Below are 18,374 nucleotides of genomic sequence, written 5' to 3'. Positions count from 1 at the left end.
TTATTGTAGAGATGAGGTCTCGCCAAGTTGCCCAGGCTGGTCTCGAACCCCTGAACTCAGGCAATCTTCCTGCCTTGCTCTGCCTCCCAAAGTGCTGGAATTACAGACTTGAGCCACCACACCCAGCCACCTTTAAGGACCTTAAGCCAATATACAGTATTAATAAAAATGAGATCTAAATTTCATTCACTTTATTTTTATTTTATTTATTTATTTATTTTTGAGCCATAGTCTCACTCTGTTATCCAGGCTGGTGTGCAGTGGTAAAATCATGACTCACCACAGCCTCAACCTCTCGGACTCAGGCTATCCTTCAACCTCACCCTCCTGAGTAGCTGGGAACATACCTGGCTAATTTTTAATTTTTTTTGTAGAGACAAGGTATTACTCTGTTCCCCAGGCTGGTCTCAAGCTTCTGGGCTCAAGCAATTCTCCCACCTTGGCCTCCCAAAGTGCAGGAATTACAGGTATGAGCCACCACTCCAGGCATTATTTATATTATTTTAAAATTCATATTCTTATTTCCTTTTCTCAATTGCTTCTTTATTTTTCCCCTTGTCTTACCTGATTTAATACTAAATTCTTCAACTAGTTCGACTTATCACTGGAATTTCTATTCTATTCATCCTTTTCTAGTTTTAATGATATATACAAGAATTATTATACCACATGTGTTATATACATTATTTCTTGGAGTAATTACTTCTACTTTTAGTTCCTGTCTCTCACTACTGTTCTCCCAATCTCATCATAATCGTTTTGTTAGTTTCTAGAAAGTACCCTATTAGGATTTGAATATAATACGTTAAATATTGATAATAATCTAGGAAATATTCTTGTGACTATATTTTAGCTTTCTCAATCCAGAATTGGATTTTTTAATATAGCAGAGAGATGAGAAATACCTTGGTCCTTGATCACAAACCTGGGTTTGAATCATAGCACTGTCTTTAACAAAGACAACTAATTTACTTAATCTCTCTATACTTCCTTTAATTCAGTCTTCTTTTTTTTTTTTTTGAGTTGGAGTCTCACTCTGTTGCCCAGACTGGAGTGCAGTGGCCGCTTCCGGCCACCACAGCCTTGACCTGCTGGGCTCCGGTGATCCTTCCGCATTAGCCTTCCAAGTAGCCGGAATTACAGGCATGCGCTACCACGCCGGCTGATTTTTTGATTTATTGTAGAGATGAGGTCTCGCTGCCCAGGCGGGTCTCGAACCTGCGGGCTCAGACGATCCACTCACCTCAGCCTCCCAAAGGCGTGGGATAACAGGCTGAGCCACCGAGCCTGGCTAGAATGTGTGTTTTTTAAATTAATTATCATTTTTATAAGTAGAGGAAGATGAACACACATGTCTATGGCTATTTTATTTGTCCTATTAAGAGGAGATCTGTATATGGAATACAGATGTTTTCCTCTCTGTTTCCAGAGGGAAGTAGGAACTGAAGAATGGTGAGAACACCACAAACTTTTGGGAGAAGTAGGGACTGTACCAGAGTCATACAAAAAAAAATGGATAGAAAAGTGTGTCCCAAACTGTGTGAGGTGATGAGGACTTGGATAGGAGGGCTGACTTGGTGGGCTCATCTCCCTCCTGGGAAACATACCTCTGCATTGTCCTAATTATAATGAGATATTAACAGGATATTATGACGTAAATAGTCATCCAAGGGGACCCTCCTGAGACTAGACTTGGGTGTGACATAGGACGGTGCAAGAAAATCTGTGCACCTGGCAAGATGCTTTGAGGCATCTGGTGAAACTTAACTATAAGAGGAGGCATACCTCAACAAACACTGGTTTGAGTTCTGTTCCCCTGGGAAAGTGTTCTGGTCACCGGGCACAGTGGCTCATGCCTGTAATCCCAGCACTTTGGGAGGTCAAGGAGAGAGGATTGCCTGAGCCCAGGGGTTCGAGACCAGCCTGGGCAACTTGGCAAGACCTCATCTCTGCAGGAAAAAATCAAACAATTAGCCAGGCATGGTGGTGTGCACCTGAAGTTCCAGCTAGTCGGAAGGCTGAGGCAGAAGGATCACCTTAGCCCAGCAGGTTGAGGTTGTCATGGTCGTGAACGTGCACTAAAGCCTGGGCGACAGAGTGAGACTTCAATTCAAAAAAAAAACAAAGTTCTGACCAAGAATCTCTTAATGCTTGCCTGAGAACTTGCAAACTCAATGGATCTCTGTGTGTGTGACTAAGATTATTTTCATTCTAGAGAGGTAAAGTTTTAAATTTAGAGACCTAGCCAGGCATGGCAGCTCACATATGTAACCAGCACTCTGGGAGGCCAAGGCTGGAAGATTACTGGAGCCCAGGAGTTCCAGGCCAGCCTAGGCAACATAGGGAGACCTCATCTCTACAAAAAATCAAACATTAGCAAAACATGGTGGCATGCACCTGTAGTTCCAGCTATTTAGGAAGCTGAGGTAGAAGAATTACTTGAGCTTAGGAGGTCGAGGTTGAAGTGAGCTGTGACCATGCCACTGCACTCCCAGGTGACAGAGTGAGAATGACTCAAAAAAAAAAAAAAAAAAAGTGAGAGAGAAAGAATTAAACGTATCCCATAGGGTTGCTATTTTTGAAGCAAACTTAAATGTGGATGTAATAATAATTTTTAGAGTCACTATAACATGCATGTGGTTTTCATTTAAGAGAATTTAGCATATTAGATTTGTAGCCTTACTGAAGTCTTTAAGAACCTTGACCAAGCTTGAAATCAACATGTAACTATCAAGGCAATTAGTTCGTGAAATATGTAGTTTGAATTATTACTTGCAAAACAGTGCTTAAATATTTTGGGGCAATATGCTTAAGGGATGTAAAAGCTTAATAAACTGAACATTAAACAAAACTAAGTAGTGGTAAGTGTTCCTTGTCTGCCAGCAGTCCCTGAGACCTTAAGGATCCTAGCAACAGACAAGGCTACTGTTGACCAGTAGATTATTTTTAATACACTTTACCTTGGGGGCAAAAAGACATGATGTCTGCCTATTACTATTAAAAACACAATCCCAGCTAACATGCTTAGCAGGAAAACCCAGTTAGCAACTACATGGGCCACATTTTATCATGATGTCTCTTGACAAGTGTTATTATTCAATTTGGGGCTTGATTAGGCTTGGATCATAGGCAAATGTTTTGCTATGTTCAATATTCTTTTTTTTTTTGAGTTGGAGTCTCACTCTGTCACCCAGACAGGAGTGCAGTGGCCGCTCCCGGCCACCACAGCCTCGACCTGCTGGGCTCTGGTGATCCTTCCGCCTCAGCCTTCCAAGTAGCCAGAACTACAGGTGTGCGCTACCACGCCCGGCTAATTTTTGATTTATTGTAGAGATGAGGTCTCGCCAAGTTGCCCAGGCGGGTCTCGAACCCGTGGGCTCAGGCAATCCACTCACTTCAGCCTCCCAAAGGCGCGGGATTACAGGCTGAACCACTGAGCCCGGCTTCAATATTCATTTTTATGTTGTGTTGATGCTTAACCTGTCTGCCTCCCGTAAATGTTTCAGCCACTGTGTAAACCAAGCACTTCTGAAGTCTAAATAGTTTCACCTCCTACCACTATCATGCAAGAGTAATCCATCTGCCAGTTGCTGCTGACGTAATGTCGCTAACAGATACGTCAGTGATTCTTGCTGTGGACGTCGGCAGCCGGTGTTCAGTTATTTTTCTGGAATAGACGAGGCTTCAGCCTGTCACTTGCAGGGCTGATCTAAGATGCTCTGGGGATTCTCTGAGGACTTATGAGCTGATAATGCTCAGGGATTTAGTGTCCCGAAGAACTCTTTAATCCTCTGCTTCCCGAATCCCACCCTAAGCCAGGCCTTTCTGTCATATCCCAAGAGTTACAGGCGGTTTGGGAGCTCTGCTTAGCAACCGTTCCACTCGACCTTTGGAAGGCCCATGAGGGACCACTTGGGTTGTCTTCCATCACTTGGATCAGGATGCACTTTCTTCGTGTCTCTCTGCCTCGGGTAGCGCTCTGAGGGTCTTCCTTTCTACACGGCAGCAGCAAAGCCAGGCCCGCCATGGGCGAGGTCAGCCAAGACTCCGTGGAGAAATTTCTGGAGGAGAACCCCCGTTTTGCCAAGGAATACTTCGACAAGAAGCTGAGGGCGGAGGCGCTGGGTGAAATCTTCAAGAACAGCCAGGTGTCGCCAGTGCAGGCCAGCGTGTCCTTCCCCGAGCTGACCCAGGTGGAGGAGGCGGCCCTCTGCTTGGAGCTGCTGTGGGCGGTGCAAGAGGAGGTGGGGGATCCTGAGCAGGGCGTCCACAGAGCCCTGAAGAGGGTGGCCCAGCTGCTGCAGGCCGAGCGCTGCAGCATGTTCCTGTGTCGGGCCCGTAACGGCACGCCCGAGGTGGCCTCCAGGCTCCTGGACGTCACCCCCACCTCCAAGTTTGAGGACAACCTGGTGGCCCCTGACAAAGAAGTTGTGTTTCCGTTGGACATCGGGATAGTGGGTTGGACCGCTCACACGAAGCAAACCTTTAATGTCCCCGATGTGAAAAAGGTAGGTGGCCTATGGCAGTGGGGTGGAGGTCTCGGTGAAGCCAGGGGGGAACTATGGGAAGGAGAGACGATGCTATCTTTGTGGCCCTGGCTTGGCTATCACCTGGGGGGCAGCAAGGAGGAGATGCATCCCGGCCTAGCGATGTCAGTTTTAGCAAATCAAATGATGAGGTGCCCGGTTGAACCTGAATTTCAGATAATCAGTGAACGCTGTTTTTAGCGCATGACCCATTGGACACTGCCAGGTAATCCTACCACGGCCTGATGCATTTCATACCCACTCCCCGACACCTCCAGTGTTCTGGGAACTTTCCTTCCTGACAACTCCAGCAAAGTAAACCACCCCACGGGGGAGATCGGGCCACCTACCCAGATGCCAAGACGTGTGAACGTCCATGTCTTTCCCTCACAGCCCTTTGAAGACACTGGTGTCGGGGGACAGATTGGCTCATACATCTATTCTTTCATCTACAGACCACATGTGACAAAAGAAAAAAAAATGAGGTCATTCGAAAGTTCAGATGCTGGAATTCGGAATTCATGACACATTTTTGAATTGAGGGGATGGTTAGGTGCCATTGGCTGTCCTGTCCTTCCATCACTCAGATCTATGGAGAACGAATTCCAGTCCTGCCCCTGGGACTTTGGAGTTTTCTTGAAGACCAGCAGCACCACGCACAAACACAAGGCATTGCCCCTTGTGGAAGCAGAAGCAGCACTTCTTCCTTCTTTCCGTTGCAGTACACGTTCGCTTCAGAAAAATCATAAAATACAAATGAACGTAAAGGAAGAAATGTCAATCACCCGTCATCCCTCCCCCAGAGGTACTCTAGGGCCCAGCGTGACATTCCTCCCAGCATCTCTGTCTCGGCACACGCGTTCCATTTTTCTGACGTGCCATGGACAAAGGGGCAGAGATGGATTAGGATGGGACAGGGTCGAATGGGACCAGGAATGCTCTCTGTGCAGGGGTGAAGAGGGCAGCTGGAGAGGCTGGGGGATAATCCCCTAAATGCCTCCTGAAGCTGATTACAGGGGCAGGGTCGCACAGGCCTGGGAGGTGTGGACGTGGTCAAACATGAGCCACAAACAGCCGTGGGACGCCCCTCGGGGGCAAGGGTCAGGGTGCCCCTCAGGGGGAAGGGCCTGCAGAATCCTCGTGGCTTGATGATCCCTCCCTCAGAGAATCCAAGCTAGTTTAGGTTTGCTTCAGGGGCTGCAGCCTCTTCAGGTGACTAAATGGTTGCGTGCCCTTCAGGCGAATTTCTCCTGAGGCCAGCTAGAAGGTTCTGTTTCCTACACTGTGAGGTTTTTTCTTGGGAGTAAGCTTCTTGACCGTCTCCAAAAGAGCACATCAAACTTCAGAAAAAGATATTCAATCATTTGGTTTTTTTTTTTTTTAAAGAAGAGATGGGTAAAATGATTTCTGCTGTGATTGTTTCCCCGAGCCCAGCCCTCTAATGTCGGCGGAGGGGCTTTGGTTGGATGCTGTCTGTGGTGAGCACAAGGCGTAGACAGGGTGGTCATGTCAGGGGAGGTCTCTCTCACCTTCTCCTGAGGGCTTCTGGCTGTTCTTGGCAGGACACAGAGAAACATGTGTTGAAGACAGACACCCCATCTGAGCTCACAGGAAAGACAAAGGCCTTCTGTTCTCTCCATTTCTACTGCTTCTAAGTATGTTTTTCCTCTAGAGTAATGCTTTCCAATTCTGGCTGTACATCAAAACCAAATAGGTAGCTTTAAAAAAAATTCTGTTGTCTGACACACTCAGTTGACCGATGACAGCCGACTCTCAGAAATTAGAATGCAGGCATTAGTATTTTATTTATTTATTTATCTATTTATTTATTTATTGGAGTCAGGATCTCACTCTGTCACCCAGGCTAGAGTACAGTGGCACCATCATGGCTCACCATAACCTCGACCTCCTGGGTCCTGGCAATCTTCCCAGGACACAGGTAGCCTCCCGAGTAGCTGGAATTACAGGTACATGCCACCACACCTGGGTAATCTTCACATTTTTTGTAGAGACAAGGTCGCCCTGTGTTTCCCAGGCTGGTCTCAAACTTCTGGGATCAAGTGATTCTCCCGCCTCGACCTCCCAAAGTATTAGGACCACAGGCATGAGCCATCGCACCTGGCTGGCAATTTGTATTTTTTAAAATCTTCCCCAGGTAATTAATACACAACCAATTGTGTCTGCTGGGTGAGCAGATACAGGAGGAGGAAGTGAATTTCAAATCAACCGTGGAACAGAACGTTAGAGCCAGGAAGGGCTTAGTAAGCTCCACTTTGTCCTATGGCAGACAGGAAGTGGAGGTCGTGGGAGGTCTATCTCCCCTCAGAGTCCGTGGTACCTGTCCAGAAATGGGAAGGGCTGAAGCTGAGGATTTTGTCTCCATGTCCCGTGGTCTTGTCATTCTATCCAGCACCCCTGCATGTTTACCACGCTGCTGCAGTAAAGTCTACAACGAGAAAAGAGGTGGGAACCAATGTTTTAAATGAAATATCTGATTAATTCTCCCTTTTTTCATTGCACTTGACAACTTACAAAGCATTTTCTCATTCTTAATCTTTTTTCTTTGGAGTCGGAGTCTCACTCTGTTGCCCAGGCTGGAGTACAGTAGCATGATCATGGCTCATCGCAGCCTCAACCTCTCGGGCTCAGGTCATCCTCCTGCCTCAGCCTCCCAAGTAGGTGGGACTACAGGTGCATGCCACCATGCCCGGCTAATTTTTTTTTTTATTGTAGAGGTGAGGTCTCGCCATGTTGCCCAACTGATCTTGAACTCCTGGGCTCAGGCATTCCTCTCGCCTTGGCCTCCCAAAGTGCTGGGATTTCAGGTATGAGCCACTGCGCCCACTTTCATTCTTAATCTTATTTGATTCTGACAAAGACCCTTTGTAGGGGGCAGGGACCATGGTTTTAATTTCCATCCTGTCTAATAGGAATCTGCTCAAGGTCAGGTAGCGGAATATGGCAGGTATAGGACAATGAGCCAGGTCTTTGGGGACTCCATATTTCTGCCACACCATCCACCACACACAACTCTTCTCTGACTAGTAGTGTGGACACAGGTGAGGGAGAGACTTCTCACACCTAGCCAGAGATGCAGAGACAGATACTCCCAACTCCCAGGTCCTTGAAAGCGGTGGTAACAGGGAAGCCACATGGTGAAGGGAGAGGGCTTTGGCATCAGACAGAGCTGGGTACAGATTCACATGTGCGACGTCAGAACTGTGATGGGTTGAGCTTTTGCAACTAAGATGTGGACGTAAGCAGATATACAGATTAAATGCATATAAAGTGCCTGACTCATAGTAGATAATAAATGGTTGCTGTGATAATAGTGTCATGATACCAGTAAGGGTTTGGGGGCTGGATGTGGCTGGCCAAAAAAGGGTCAATGATTATTGTGTTTTAAAACAGGTTAAAGACTTTTAGCAACAGGGAACTGAGTGACAACTTCTCCAACTTTTTGTTTCTCTCTCCCATGGGATAGCTGTCCATTAACTCTGGGGGACCCCGATTCTGACTGTGGCTTCAAGTTCTCCTTTCTGTTCCTTCCTTCCCCTCTCTTTCTGCCTCTGAAGGGTTGAGTGTTTAATTAGGATTTAGCAATACTGACATCTGAGGAGGGGTCAGACCCCCTGCAGCTCTAAACAATATTCTCCAGCTGCCTTGGGGGCTTCTTAGAAGAAGGACCATCAAGGGACATGCAGGATTTACACAGAGAGACTTCACTGAGGATTCTCTGAGCTGGTAAAAACAACAACAACAAAAACCTAAAAGTTCTCTCTTCCCTTGTAATTTGGCGACTGGCTTCCCCAGGGCTTTTGGACGCAATAATAAGCAAGCCTTTGATTTTGAAACTCATAAGCCATTTTCTCAGAACAGCCTGTTGAATGTAGAAATATTTCCTTGGGTTGAAGATCTGAAATAAAATAGCGTCAGGTTTTGAAGCTGCAGAGGGAAAGGCGTTTGCAGAGATAAGGCTGCCCAGCCCCATTCCACGGTGGTGCTTGTTGCTGGTATTTTGCGTATTCATTTAGCACCGGGCTGTGGACACGAGGCACTCAAGATCTGAGTGGATTAAAGGGTAGAAGGAAAACAGAACGCTAGCTGGCCTAGATAAGCGGCGGATTACGAGAAAGAACCCAACAGAGTCTGGAGACATGTTGGCCCCAGGGTGAAGATGCCACAGGAAGCAGAGGGAAGGAATAGATCCAAGAGGCAGGAGGGTAATGTGGCTCTTGGTGGCACAGGACAGAGAAAGGGCGCTCCTGGGCATGGGAGGCCTACGGCTAGCTGGGAGTTTCTGATTTTTTCTTTTCTTTTCTTTTTTTGAGTGGGAGTCTCACTCTGTCGCCCAGACTGGAGTGCAGTGGCATGCTCCCAGCCATCGCAGCTTTGACCTGCTGGGCTCCGGCAATCCTTCTGTCTCAGCCTTCCAAGTAGCTGGAACTACAGGCATGTGCTACCATGCCCGGCTAATTTTTTGACTTATTGTAGAGACAAGATCTCACCAAGTTGCCCAGGTGGGTTTCGAACCCACAGGCTTAGGCAATCCACTCGCCTCAGCCTCCTTAAGTGCTGGAATTATAGGCTGAGCCACCGAGCCTGGCCACTTCTGATTTTCTCATTGATTAGAATTGGCTAGCAAAGCTAAAACTAGAAGCGAAATGGTAATTGTCAAAGAATTTCCAGAAAGGCCTGGAAAGTTCTGGATTTTTCCTCCGGGACTTATGGGGAATGCACTACGTGTCAGACACGTTTCCAAGTGCTCCCTCAGCCCTGTCACATCAAGGGTTCTGGGCAGCCCATAGAATCATCATCCCTGTTTTCAGATCAGAAAACAAGGACACACAGAGTGAGTGACACGCCCAGGGTCACACAGCTAGTAAATGGGACACGGTTTCAGCCAAGGAAGTCTGGTTCCAGAACGTTCTTTGCCTTTATGCCATGCTGCCTCCTGAGTACATGGTGTATTTTGTCTTGTGTGTTTCTACTTTGAGCAAAGTAGAGAAGCGATCTGGGGTGAGGGGCTGCATCTGATGCCCCTGACAGCACACACATCCTCTGTGAATGGTGCCATTTCTAGGTCATTCCATCCACAAGAGGGGTTCACCCATTGGGTTGAACATGAGAATCGCCTGGGGCACTTGAAAGTACAGATTCCACTTGAGGAGATTAGGATTTGGCGAGTATGCAGTGAGGTCTCTAAATCTGCACTGGCCTATCAGAGGCCAGTCCCAAGACTAATCTGAGTTGAGCTCTGTGAGTTCTACTGGTCAAGCCGCCTTTTTCCTGGTGAAAGTTCTGGAAATGACACACAGGGTATTCTCGCATTTTTCCTTTGGGAAACCGACAGAATCCAGTCTCCAAGGGGGTGGGCAGCTTTAGAAGTACCGCCAACCCAGGAAAATGAAAATAACACTGTTGTGAAAGAAACACTGTATTAATGTGGGCCGCTGAGTCTCAGAGGAGAAGACCCAGGTTCAAAAGGAAGAATGTCACGACTCAAGGAAGGCTGAGTCTGCACCCATCTCGACTGGGTATTCCCTGAAATCACAGCTCTTTTTTTTTTTTTTTTTGAGTTGGATTCTCACTCTGTTGCCCAGGCTGGAGTGCAGTGGCACACTCACAGCCACCCCAGCCTCGACCTGCTGGGCTCCGGCGATCCTTCCGCCTCAGCCTTCCAAGTAGCCGGGACGACAGGCATGCACTACCATGCCCAGCTAGTTTTTGATTTATTGTAGAGACGAGATCTTGCTAAGTTGCCCAGGTTGGTCTCGAACCCCAGGGCTCAGGCAATCCACTCGCCTTGGCCTCCCAAAGTGCTGGGAGGACAGGCTGAGCCACCGACCCTGGCTGAAATCACAGCTCTTAAGGTGATGGCCTTCCCTGGCCTTCTCAAGGCCTTCCCTCTGTGTACTGCCTCAGACTCACCACCCAGCCTCTGCTGTGGCAGTTGGGTTAGAATCACCTCTTGCATCTACTCTGTGAGACCTGTGTAGGAAGACCCACTTTCTTCTCTCCCCAAGAGAGAAATAACAAATATGAATGGAAGACATGAACTTGGTGAAACATTAAAAGTCTGACAAGAGGCTCAGCCTGTCATCCTGGGACTTTGGGAGGCCAAGGTGAGTGGATTGTCTGAGCCCGCGGGTCGATGCTGGGGTGGCCGTGAGCGTGCCACTTGCACTCCAGCCTGGGCAACAAAGTGAGACTCCGACTCCAAAAAACAAAACAAAACAAAAAACAACAAAAAAAGTCTAACAAGTGGCCAGGTATGGTGGTTCATGCCTATAATCCCAGCACTTTGGGAGGCCAAGGCAGTAGGATCTGTTGAGCCCAGGAGTTTGAGGCCAGCCTAAGCAACATAGCAAGGCCTGGTCTCAACAAAAGGAAAAAAAATTGACCAGGCATGGTGGTGCACCTCTAGCCCCAACTACTCGGGAGGCTGAGGCAGGAGGATTGCTTAAGCCCAAGAGGTTGAGGCTGTAGTGAGCAGTGATTGTGCCACACTGCACTACAGCCTGGGTAACAAGAGTAGACTCAAAACAAAACAAGATAAGTATCTGATGCTGGCAAGAGGATAGTCCTCTCACACGGGCTCAGTGGAAGGAGGCATTTCAACCTTTTGCAAAAGTCATCAGTGTTAATAAAAACCGCATATACTGTAAGATTTAGCAAAAGGAATTTCCACTTGTTGCTTCACTACATAAAAATAAGACAAGGTCAGGCGCTTATGGCTGTAATTCCAGCAGTTTGGGAGGAGTTCAAGACCAGCCAGAGCAACAGAGTGAGACCCTGTCGCTACAAATCTTAAAAATAAGATAAAAGCAAGAAAGATGAGTGCAGTATTGTTTGTGGTGGGGAGAAACTACAAGGGGAACCCCCAAGCCCCCAAAATTTATTTATGAAAAATTGAGTATTTAGTCTTACATGTTTTAACTTCAGTCATCTTCAAAATACTCTCCGCTTGATGCAATCCACCTATTGAGATGCTTTTTCCACTACTCAAAACAGTTTTTGAACTTGTCAATTTTGACGCCTTTTAGTGCTTCTGCCATGCTTGGTTTCACCTCTTCCACATGAGTGAAACATTTCCCTCTGAAGATTCTTTTCCTCTGGAGAAACAAAAGTCGTTCGGGACAAGATCGTGTGACTAGGGAGGGTGAGTCATGGGGGTCATGCTGTTTCTTGGTTAAAAACTGCTGAACCTTTAGTGCAGTGTGGACAGGTGTGCTTGTTAATCACCCATCATGAAATGGGCAAACGCGTTGAAAGGATCTCCAAAAAAAATTCAGTGAAGCTGAAAACAGCCTCTCACAATAACGCTAGCTGGTACACTGAAGCCCATGGGTTCCTAGAACACTTATCTAGCAGGGGAAGTCTGTATTACTTTTGGAGGGCCTGCCCTCCAAAAGATAATTCCAGGGTTTTTTGGGTTCTCCTTGTACGAACAGACCTAATCAGTAGAGGACAGTTGCATGGGTCACAGAGTATCTGGTGTACAAGAGTCTTTGAGATGAGTTCACATCCACATGCAGTGGTCTGGCGGGAAGCCCACAAGAAATCATTAAGTGATGAAAGTATTATACGAAACTGAACAGAAAACTCTCACTGGAAACACAGAGAAAGGCGTACAAGAAGACATTCCTGCTGTGAACACTGATTTCCTCAAGTAGGAGAGAGTGGTAGGAATTGGGGGAAATGTTCATTTTTTCTTTGCAATGACATTACAGGCTGATGGTGTCAAGTGCGCGTTGTACTTTTAGGATTAGCGAGAAGCACTCTATGAACGGTGTCTGTACCCAACTGGGCTCTCCCTCTCACACCCGCCTTCTGTCCACTGTCACCCTGTGCCGTCTCCCTTCCCTTGAGCACCTTACTTTCCACGTGGCTGTGGCATTGCCTCTTTTCTTCTGGCCCAACTCCCGCCTAATCTAGGTAGGCCGCTGCTCAGGTGGAAAGTGTTTGTTCTGAAAAGGGCAATTCCCTCCTATGTGGCCAGAGAATTGGCCGGCAAAGAGGGATTGTTTGTTGGGGACCACCATGCCGGGGCCCTGACTCTTTGAAGCAGGCAGAATGATCTGTCACCACCCCTCCATCAACTTCTGAGCCAACTGTGTGAATATCTCTTTCAGAACACCCATTTTTCTGACTTCATGGACAAGCAAACCGGGTATGTGACCCGGAACCTGCTGGCAACCCCCGTCATGATGGGCAAGGAGGTTCTTGCTGTGATTATGGCGGTTAATAAAGTGAATGCACCCGAATTTTCCAAACATGATGAAGAGGTAATGCTATAACCCTGGGCTCTGGTCAGAGGCTCAGGAGAGATATGTATTGTTTAACCAAAGGAAAGATGTCATGGCCATAATGTGTCTTTCTCTGCCATCCGTAGGTCTTTTCCAAGTACCTCACCTTTGTTTCTGTCATCCTGAAGCTTCATCACACCAACTACCTGTATAATATTGAATCCCGGAGGAGCCAGGTAAAGAGGAGGGGACACCCATCATTTCAAAGGGACCCAGAAGCAGCATAGAGGACCTTCCTGTCCTTCAGGGGGTGCTTAAGCGTGGAGCAGGTTCCCAAATTTCAGTGCCAGGTGTCCTCTCATGGTCTTTCCCCGGTTGCTCCCTATAACCTTCCATCTGTGTGTATGGACTGGTTTGGCTTTCTTTAGTCTTTCTCTACCCTGGGTGGCCTTGGTATTTTTGTCTATGAGATGGTGATGATAATGGGTTGTGGTGACTGTTAAATTGTTGTGAGCTCTCCCGTCAGCTCTGAGTGGTAAAGCTATTCAGTTGAAGAGCAAATCACTGCTAGGAAGTCTGTTGTTTCCAGGTGGAGGGATAAGAACAACATTGGTAGTGAGGCTTCCCGAGCCTGGACTTCAGTTTCTTCCCCAGTAGAATGCAGGGGTGAGGGTTGGGTGGAGGTCCCTTCCCATTCAAGCTCTCCCCTGGCTCGCGAAGGATGTGTGGAAGGGACACGAGGTTTTCTCAGTCCAGGAACTCTCTCTGCATCAATTTTAGGGCACTTGCCTTTGGAGCCAAGATATTTGGACACAGGGACCAATCTTGGCTTCTCCCCCTTCATAAACCCACAACCCACAGCCTTGTAGAGGTCTCCTCATCATTCCACCTGGAGAATCTGAGTGGTCTGCTGGATATACCCATGTTCAAAATTAGAACTGCATTTTACAGTGACACATTCATTTGATTGGATGAAATCGTGTTTTCTTTTGGCTCATACTCTGTCTCTCCGTACCATAGTTTGTTCTAACCATTTGCTTTTTAATACCTGCTTTCAGATCCTTATGTGGTCAGCCAATAAAGTCTTTGAAGAACTCACAGATGTCGAGCGGCAGTTTCACAAAGCACTCTACACAGTTAGGACATATCTGAACTGCGAACGGTACTCCATTGGACTGCTGGACATGACCAAGGAGAAGGTCCTTATTATTCCATAAATTTTGTCTCATCTCAAATCACTGATAAAAATGCACAGTGCAGGAAATGCGATGCTTTAAAAATGGGTACACTGTGGACATAATTAGTCACAAGAGATCACAAGAACAGAGGTAGAAGTATTTTGGAGCAACAAGGATACAAGCTTGACTCGTAGTGTTTCCACTTCCTAATTGTCTATGTCTTCAGCGAGTTTTAAAAATTTTTTAATGAATAGATTTTATTCTTAAGAACAGTTTTAGGTTTACTGAAAACTCAGTAAGAAAGCACAGAGTACCCACTTCCCTCCCAGCTTCCCTGTTATTAGCATCTTGCATGAGTGTGGACATGATGAATCAATATTGCTACGATACAATCAGCGAAGTCCTCAGTCTACATTAGGGTTCGCTCTTTGCGTAGTGCAATTCTACGGGTTTTGACAAATGCATAATGTTATATTTCTGCGATTATACTATCAGACAGAATAGTTTCAGTGCTCTAAAAACCCTCTGTGCCCTAGTCAATCTTCTCTCATCTCCTCCACACTCCTAGTAGCTACTGCTTTTTAAAAGAAAATTTTATTGTAGAGATGAGGTCTCGTCAAGTTGCCCGGGTGAATCTTGAACCTGCGGGCTCAGGCAATCCACTCACCTCGGCCTCCCAAAGTGCTGGGATGACAGGCTGAGCCAGTTTTTTTTTTTTTTTGCTTCTGGAGTTTTGTCTTTTCCAGAATGTCCTATAGTTGGAATCAGACAGTTTGTAGCTTTTTCAGACTGACTATTCACTTGGCAATATGCATTTAAGGTTTCTCCATGTCTGTTTATGGCTTAATGGCTTCTTTTTATTAATGAATAATCTTCCATTGTTTGGCAGTTTGCTTATCCATTCACCTATTGAAGGATATCCTGGTTGCTTCTACATTTTAGCAATGGCAAAGCTGCTGTAAAAGTTGTATGTGAGTTTTTGGTCCTACCTAAGTTTTTAACTTAACTGAGTAAATACCACAGAGGGATCATATTGTAAGACTATATTTTCCTTTGTAAGAAACTGCCAGACTGTCTTCTAAGGCAACTTTACCATTTTGCATATCTACCGGCAAATAATGAGAGTTCCTTTGCTCCACATCCTTGCCAGCAGTTGGTGATGTCAGTATTTCGGGTTTAATAAATTAGTGATATCTCATTGTTGTTTTAATTTGCAACTTCCTAATGGCACAGAATGTTGCACATTTTTTTTTATATGCTTGCTTGCCAGATGAAGGTAATTCATGTCTTCTTTAGTGAGATGTTCAAGTCTTTTGCCTACTTTTTAAAAAATTTTTAATTTTGAAGATGTGGGGTACAATTTAGGGTTACGTATACAATGTTCATTATGCAGGTACCCTTATTGATGAGGTGTGCCACCCCCGCCCTGGCAGTTTCCCACTACTATCAATCCTGCCCCCTCTCCCCTGGCAGTTTTCAACTACTGCCAATCCCTTTCTTGTAGTATTATGATAGTTGTTCAAGGTCTGCTTATGAGTGAGAACATGTGGTACTCACTTCTTTGTTTCTGTGCTAGATCACTAAGTATTATAGCCTCTAAGTCCATCCAAGTTGCCGGGAAGTCCATAATTTTGTCCTTGATTATGGCTGTGTAATATTCCATCATGTGTATGCACCACATTTTTAAAAATCCAGTCCTCTTTCTGTGGGCAGCATGGTTGATTCCATGTTTTTGCTATTGTAAGTAATGCTGCAATAAAAATATGTGTGCAGGTATCTTTTTCATAGAGTGATTTGAGTTCCTCTGGGTATATTCCCAGTAGGGGGAATGCGGGGTCATATGGGAGATTGATTTTTAGATCTTTTAGGAACCGCCAAACTGTTTTCCACAAAGTTCATACTAGTTTACACTCCCACCAATCTCTCCGGCATCTGTTGTTTTTTGAGTTCTTGATGATGGCCATCCTGACTGGAGTTAGGTGGTATCTCAGTGTGGTTTTAATTTGCATTTCTTTGATGACTAGTGAGGCTTTTTGCCCACTTTTTAATTGGATTGTTTGGTTTCTTATCATTCGTCTTTAAGAGTTCTTTGTATATTTTGGGTACAAGCCCTTTATCAAATATATGTTTTGAAAATACTTTCTCCCGGTCTGTGTCTTCTCTTTTCCTTCTCTTTACAGTGTCTCTTGTAGAGCAGACATTACAATTTTAATGAAGCCCAATTCTTTCATATTTTTTCTTTCATGAACTGTGCTTTTGATGTTATGTCTGAAAAGTCCCAGTTCACCTAGTTCTCTCATATATCAACTTCTAGAATTTTTTATAGTCTGTGTTTTACGCTTAGGTCTATGATTCATTTTGAGTTTTGTGTGTGTGTGTGTGTGTGTGTGTGTGAAAAGTGAAAGGTCTGTGTCTAGATTTACTTTTTTTTTTTTTTAAATGTGAATTCTCAGTGGGTACAGCACAATTTATTGAAAAGATGATTCTTTCTCCACTGCCTTGGCTCTTTTGCCAAAAAATCAGTTGACTATTATTTCTGTATATTTCTGGGTTCTCTATTCTGTTCCATTGATTTATTCGTCTGTTCTTTCGCCAATGTCCCACTGTTTTGATGACCATATCTTTATAGTAAGTCTTGCACTTAAGTAGTTTCTGTTCTCAACTTTCTCCTTTTCAGCAAGTCTTTTATTTAACTTCTCTGATTCTTGGCTTCCTCATGCAAAATGAGGACATCTCTCTTATCAGCTGTGAGGATTCAAGATATGAAGTCTTGTAGTCTGAAAAAGTTTTAATTACCTTAAAGTAGAAATATTAAAACATTTAACACGATTCACAATATAATGTTTGTATCTCATCTTGCTTAATTTATGCTGTTGACACCCCTCTCAACCAACATGGCTAATGATGCCATATCACACATATTCTTACTCTCCATGAGATTGGAAGTTGTTTTTTTTTTTTTTTTCAGAATAATTGCTCTAAGTGGAAAAAACATAAGCCCAAGCATCAAGAGAGCTGGGCTCTGATCCAGGTTCTAGGACTTCTAGCTGAGCAGAGTGGTTAAGATTCTTTTGGCTGTGGGGGACAGTCAAGATGTCAAGAGCATCTTTCACCACATGATGGTTATTCTCTCATTTGACAAGAAGGGCAGTTCCAAGACTGGTTAATTCAAAGCTCAGTAGAGTCATCCAAATCTAGGTGTTTCCGTTTCTTCCTGGCTAGGTCTGTGACCTGCAGCATGGGGGTGAGGTCTCCACGTGTGGTGGCTGTTATAGCTCCAAGCAGGGCACATAGAGATGACAGAATCGGGAGGCATTTCCTCCCGTCATCCTCACCACCTTCCATCTGAGGAGGACCTTTCCCCAGGGGTCCCTCGGCAGACTCGTTCCTTCTTCACTGTCCAAAACTGGGCCACATAACTGCCCTCAAATGACTCCAGGCCCCATAGAGACCACTCATGGGCTGTGGTCTGCTGGAGAATGACCACTTGATACCCAAATAAAACCAGGTTTTGCTAGCAAGGAAGAGGAGAATGGATGTTGACTAGGGCAACACACATTGGCCACTCAGTGTGACCTTGACCAAACCTCTTTTTTTTTTTTTTTTTGAGTTGGAGTCTCACTCTGTTGCTCAGGCTGGAGTGCAGTGGCACACTCATGGCCACCCCAGCATCGACCTGCTGGGCTCAGGTGATCCTTCCACATCAGTCTTCCAAGTAGCCAGAACTACAGGTGTGCACCACCATGCCCAGCTGATTTTTTTTTTTTTTAGTTGGAGTCTTACTCTGTCACCCAGACTGGAGTGCAGTGGCTGCTCCCGGCCACCGCAGCCTCGACCTGCTGGGCTCCAGCGATCCTTCCGCCTCAGCCTTCCGAGTAGCCGGAATTACAGGCACGCGCCACCACGCCCGGCTAATTTTTTGATTTTATTGTAGAGATGAGGTCTCACCTACCCAGGCAGGTCTTGAACCCACGGGCTCAGGCAATCCACTCACATCAGCCTCCCAAAGGCGCGGGATTACAGGCTGAGCCACCGAGCCCAGCCTGGCCGAACCTCTTAATTGACCTGGATTCACTTTAATTGTCTATGAAAGAGCTGCTATGCCTTGAATACCCTTAACTGTGTGTGGGGTTGGTGTTTGGTACATAGTATCCAATTAATCCTCACAACAACTCTTTAGTAAACATTTTATTATTTCCATTTTACAGATGAAAAAGAATGAGTGACTTGTTCACAATCAAAAGATCATAAACAATATTGCTGGCAATTATAGATCTTTTTGGGAGTAATTCCAGAACTGTACAGATAAACATACAATACACAAGCATACATTCATTTAAGCCAGGGGTCCTCAAACTTTTAAAACAGGGGGTTAGTTCACTGTCCCTCAGACCGTTGGAGGGGCGGACTATAGTTTAAAA

The 18,374-nt window shown here is 45.7% G+C and overlaps 2 protein-coding genes across 2 annotated transcripts in view; one reads left to right on the top strand and one right to left on the bottom strand.

Moving 5' to 3' along the window:
- Positions 1-4,027, bottom strand: part of RBP4 (retinol binding protein 4) — a 23,173-nt gene extending 19,146 nt beyond the window's left edge. Inside the window, exon 1 of the mRNA XM_021709608.1 lies at positions 3,847-4,027. Within this exon, the coding sequence (XP_021565283.1) occupies positions 3,847-4,027 (181 nt within the window). The remainder of the gene's footprint in view (positions 1-3,846) is intronic.
- The window catches only part of PDE6C (phosphodiesterase 6C), a 50,390-nt gene continuing 35,903 nt past the window's right edge, over positions 3,888-18,374 (top strand). The window contains exons 1-4 of the mRNA XM_008052180.2: positions 3,888-4,508; positions 12,662-12,814; positions 12,922-13,011; positions 13,834-13,974. Of these exons, the coding sequence (XP_008050371.1) occupies positions 4,026-4,508; positions 12,662-12,814; positions 12,922-13,011; positions 13,834-13,974 (867 nt within the window). The 5' untranslated portion in view covers positions 3,888-4,025. The remainder of the gene's footprint in view (positions 4,509-12,661; positions 12,815-12,921; positions 13,012-13,833; positions 13,975-18,374) is intronic.

Source organism: Carlito syrichta, unplaced genomic scaffold, assembly GCF_000164805.1.
Source record: "Carlito syrichta isolate Samal-C Ts95f unplaced genomic scaffold, Tarsius_syrichta-2.0.1 Scaffold260196, whole genome shotgun sequence".
Taxonomy (NCBI): Eukaryota; Metazoa; Chordata; class Mammalia; order Primates; family Tarsiidae; genus Carlito; species Carlito syrichta.
The sequence above is the reverse complement of the archived record's forward strand: the minus strand, read 5'-3'. Positions and strand labels throughout refer to the sequence as shown.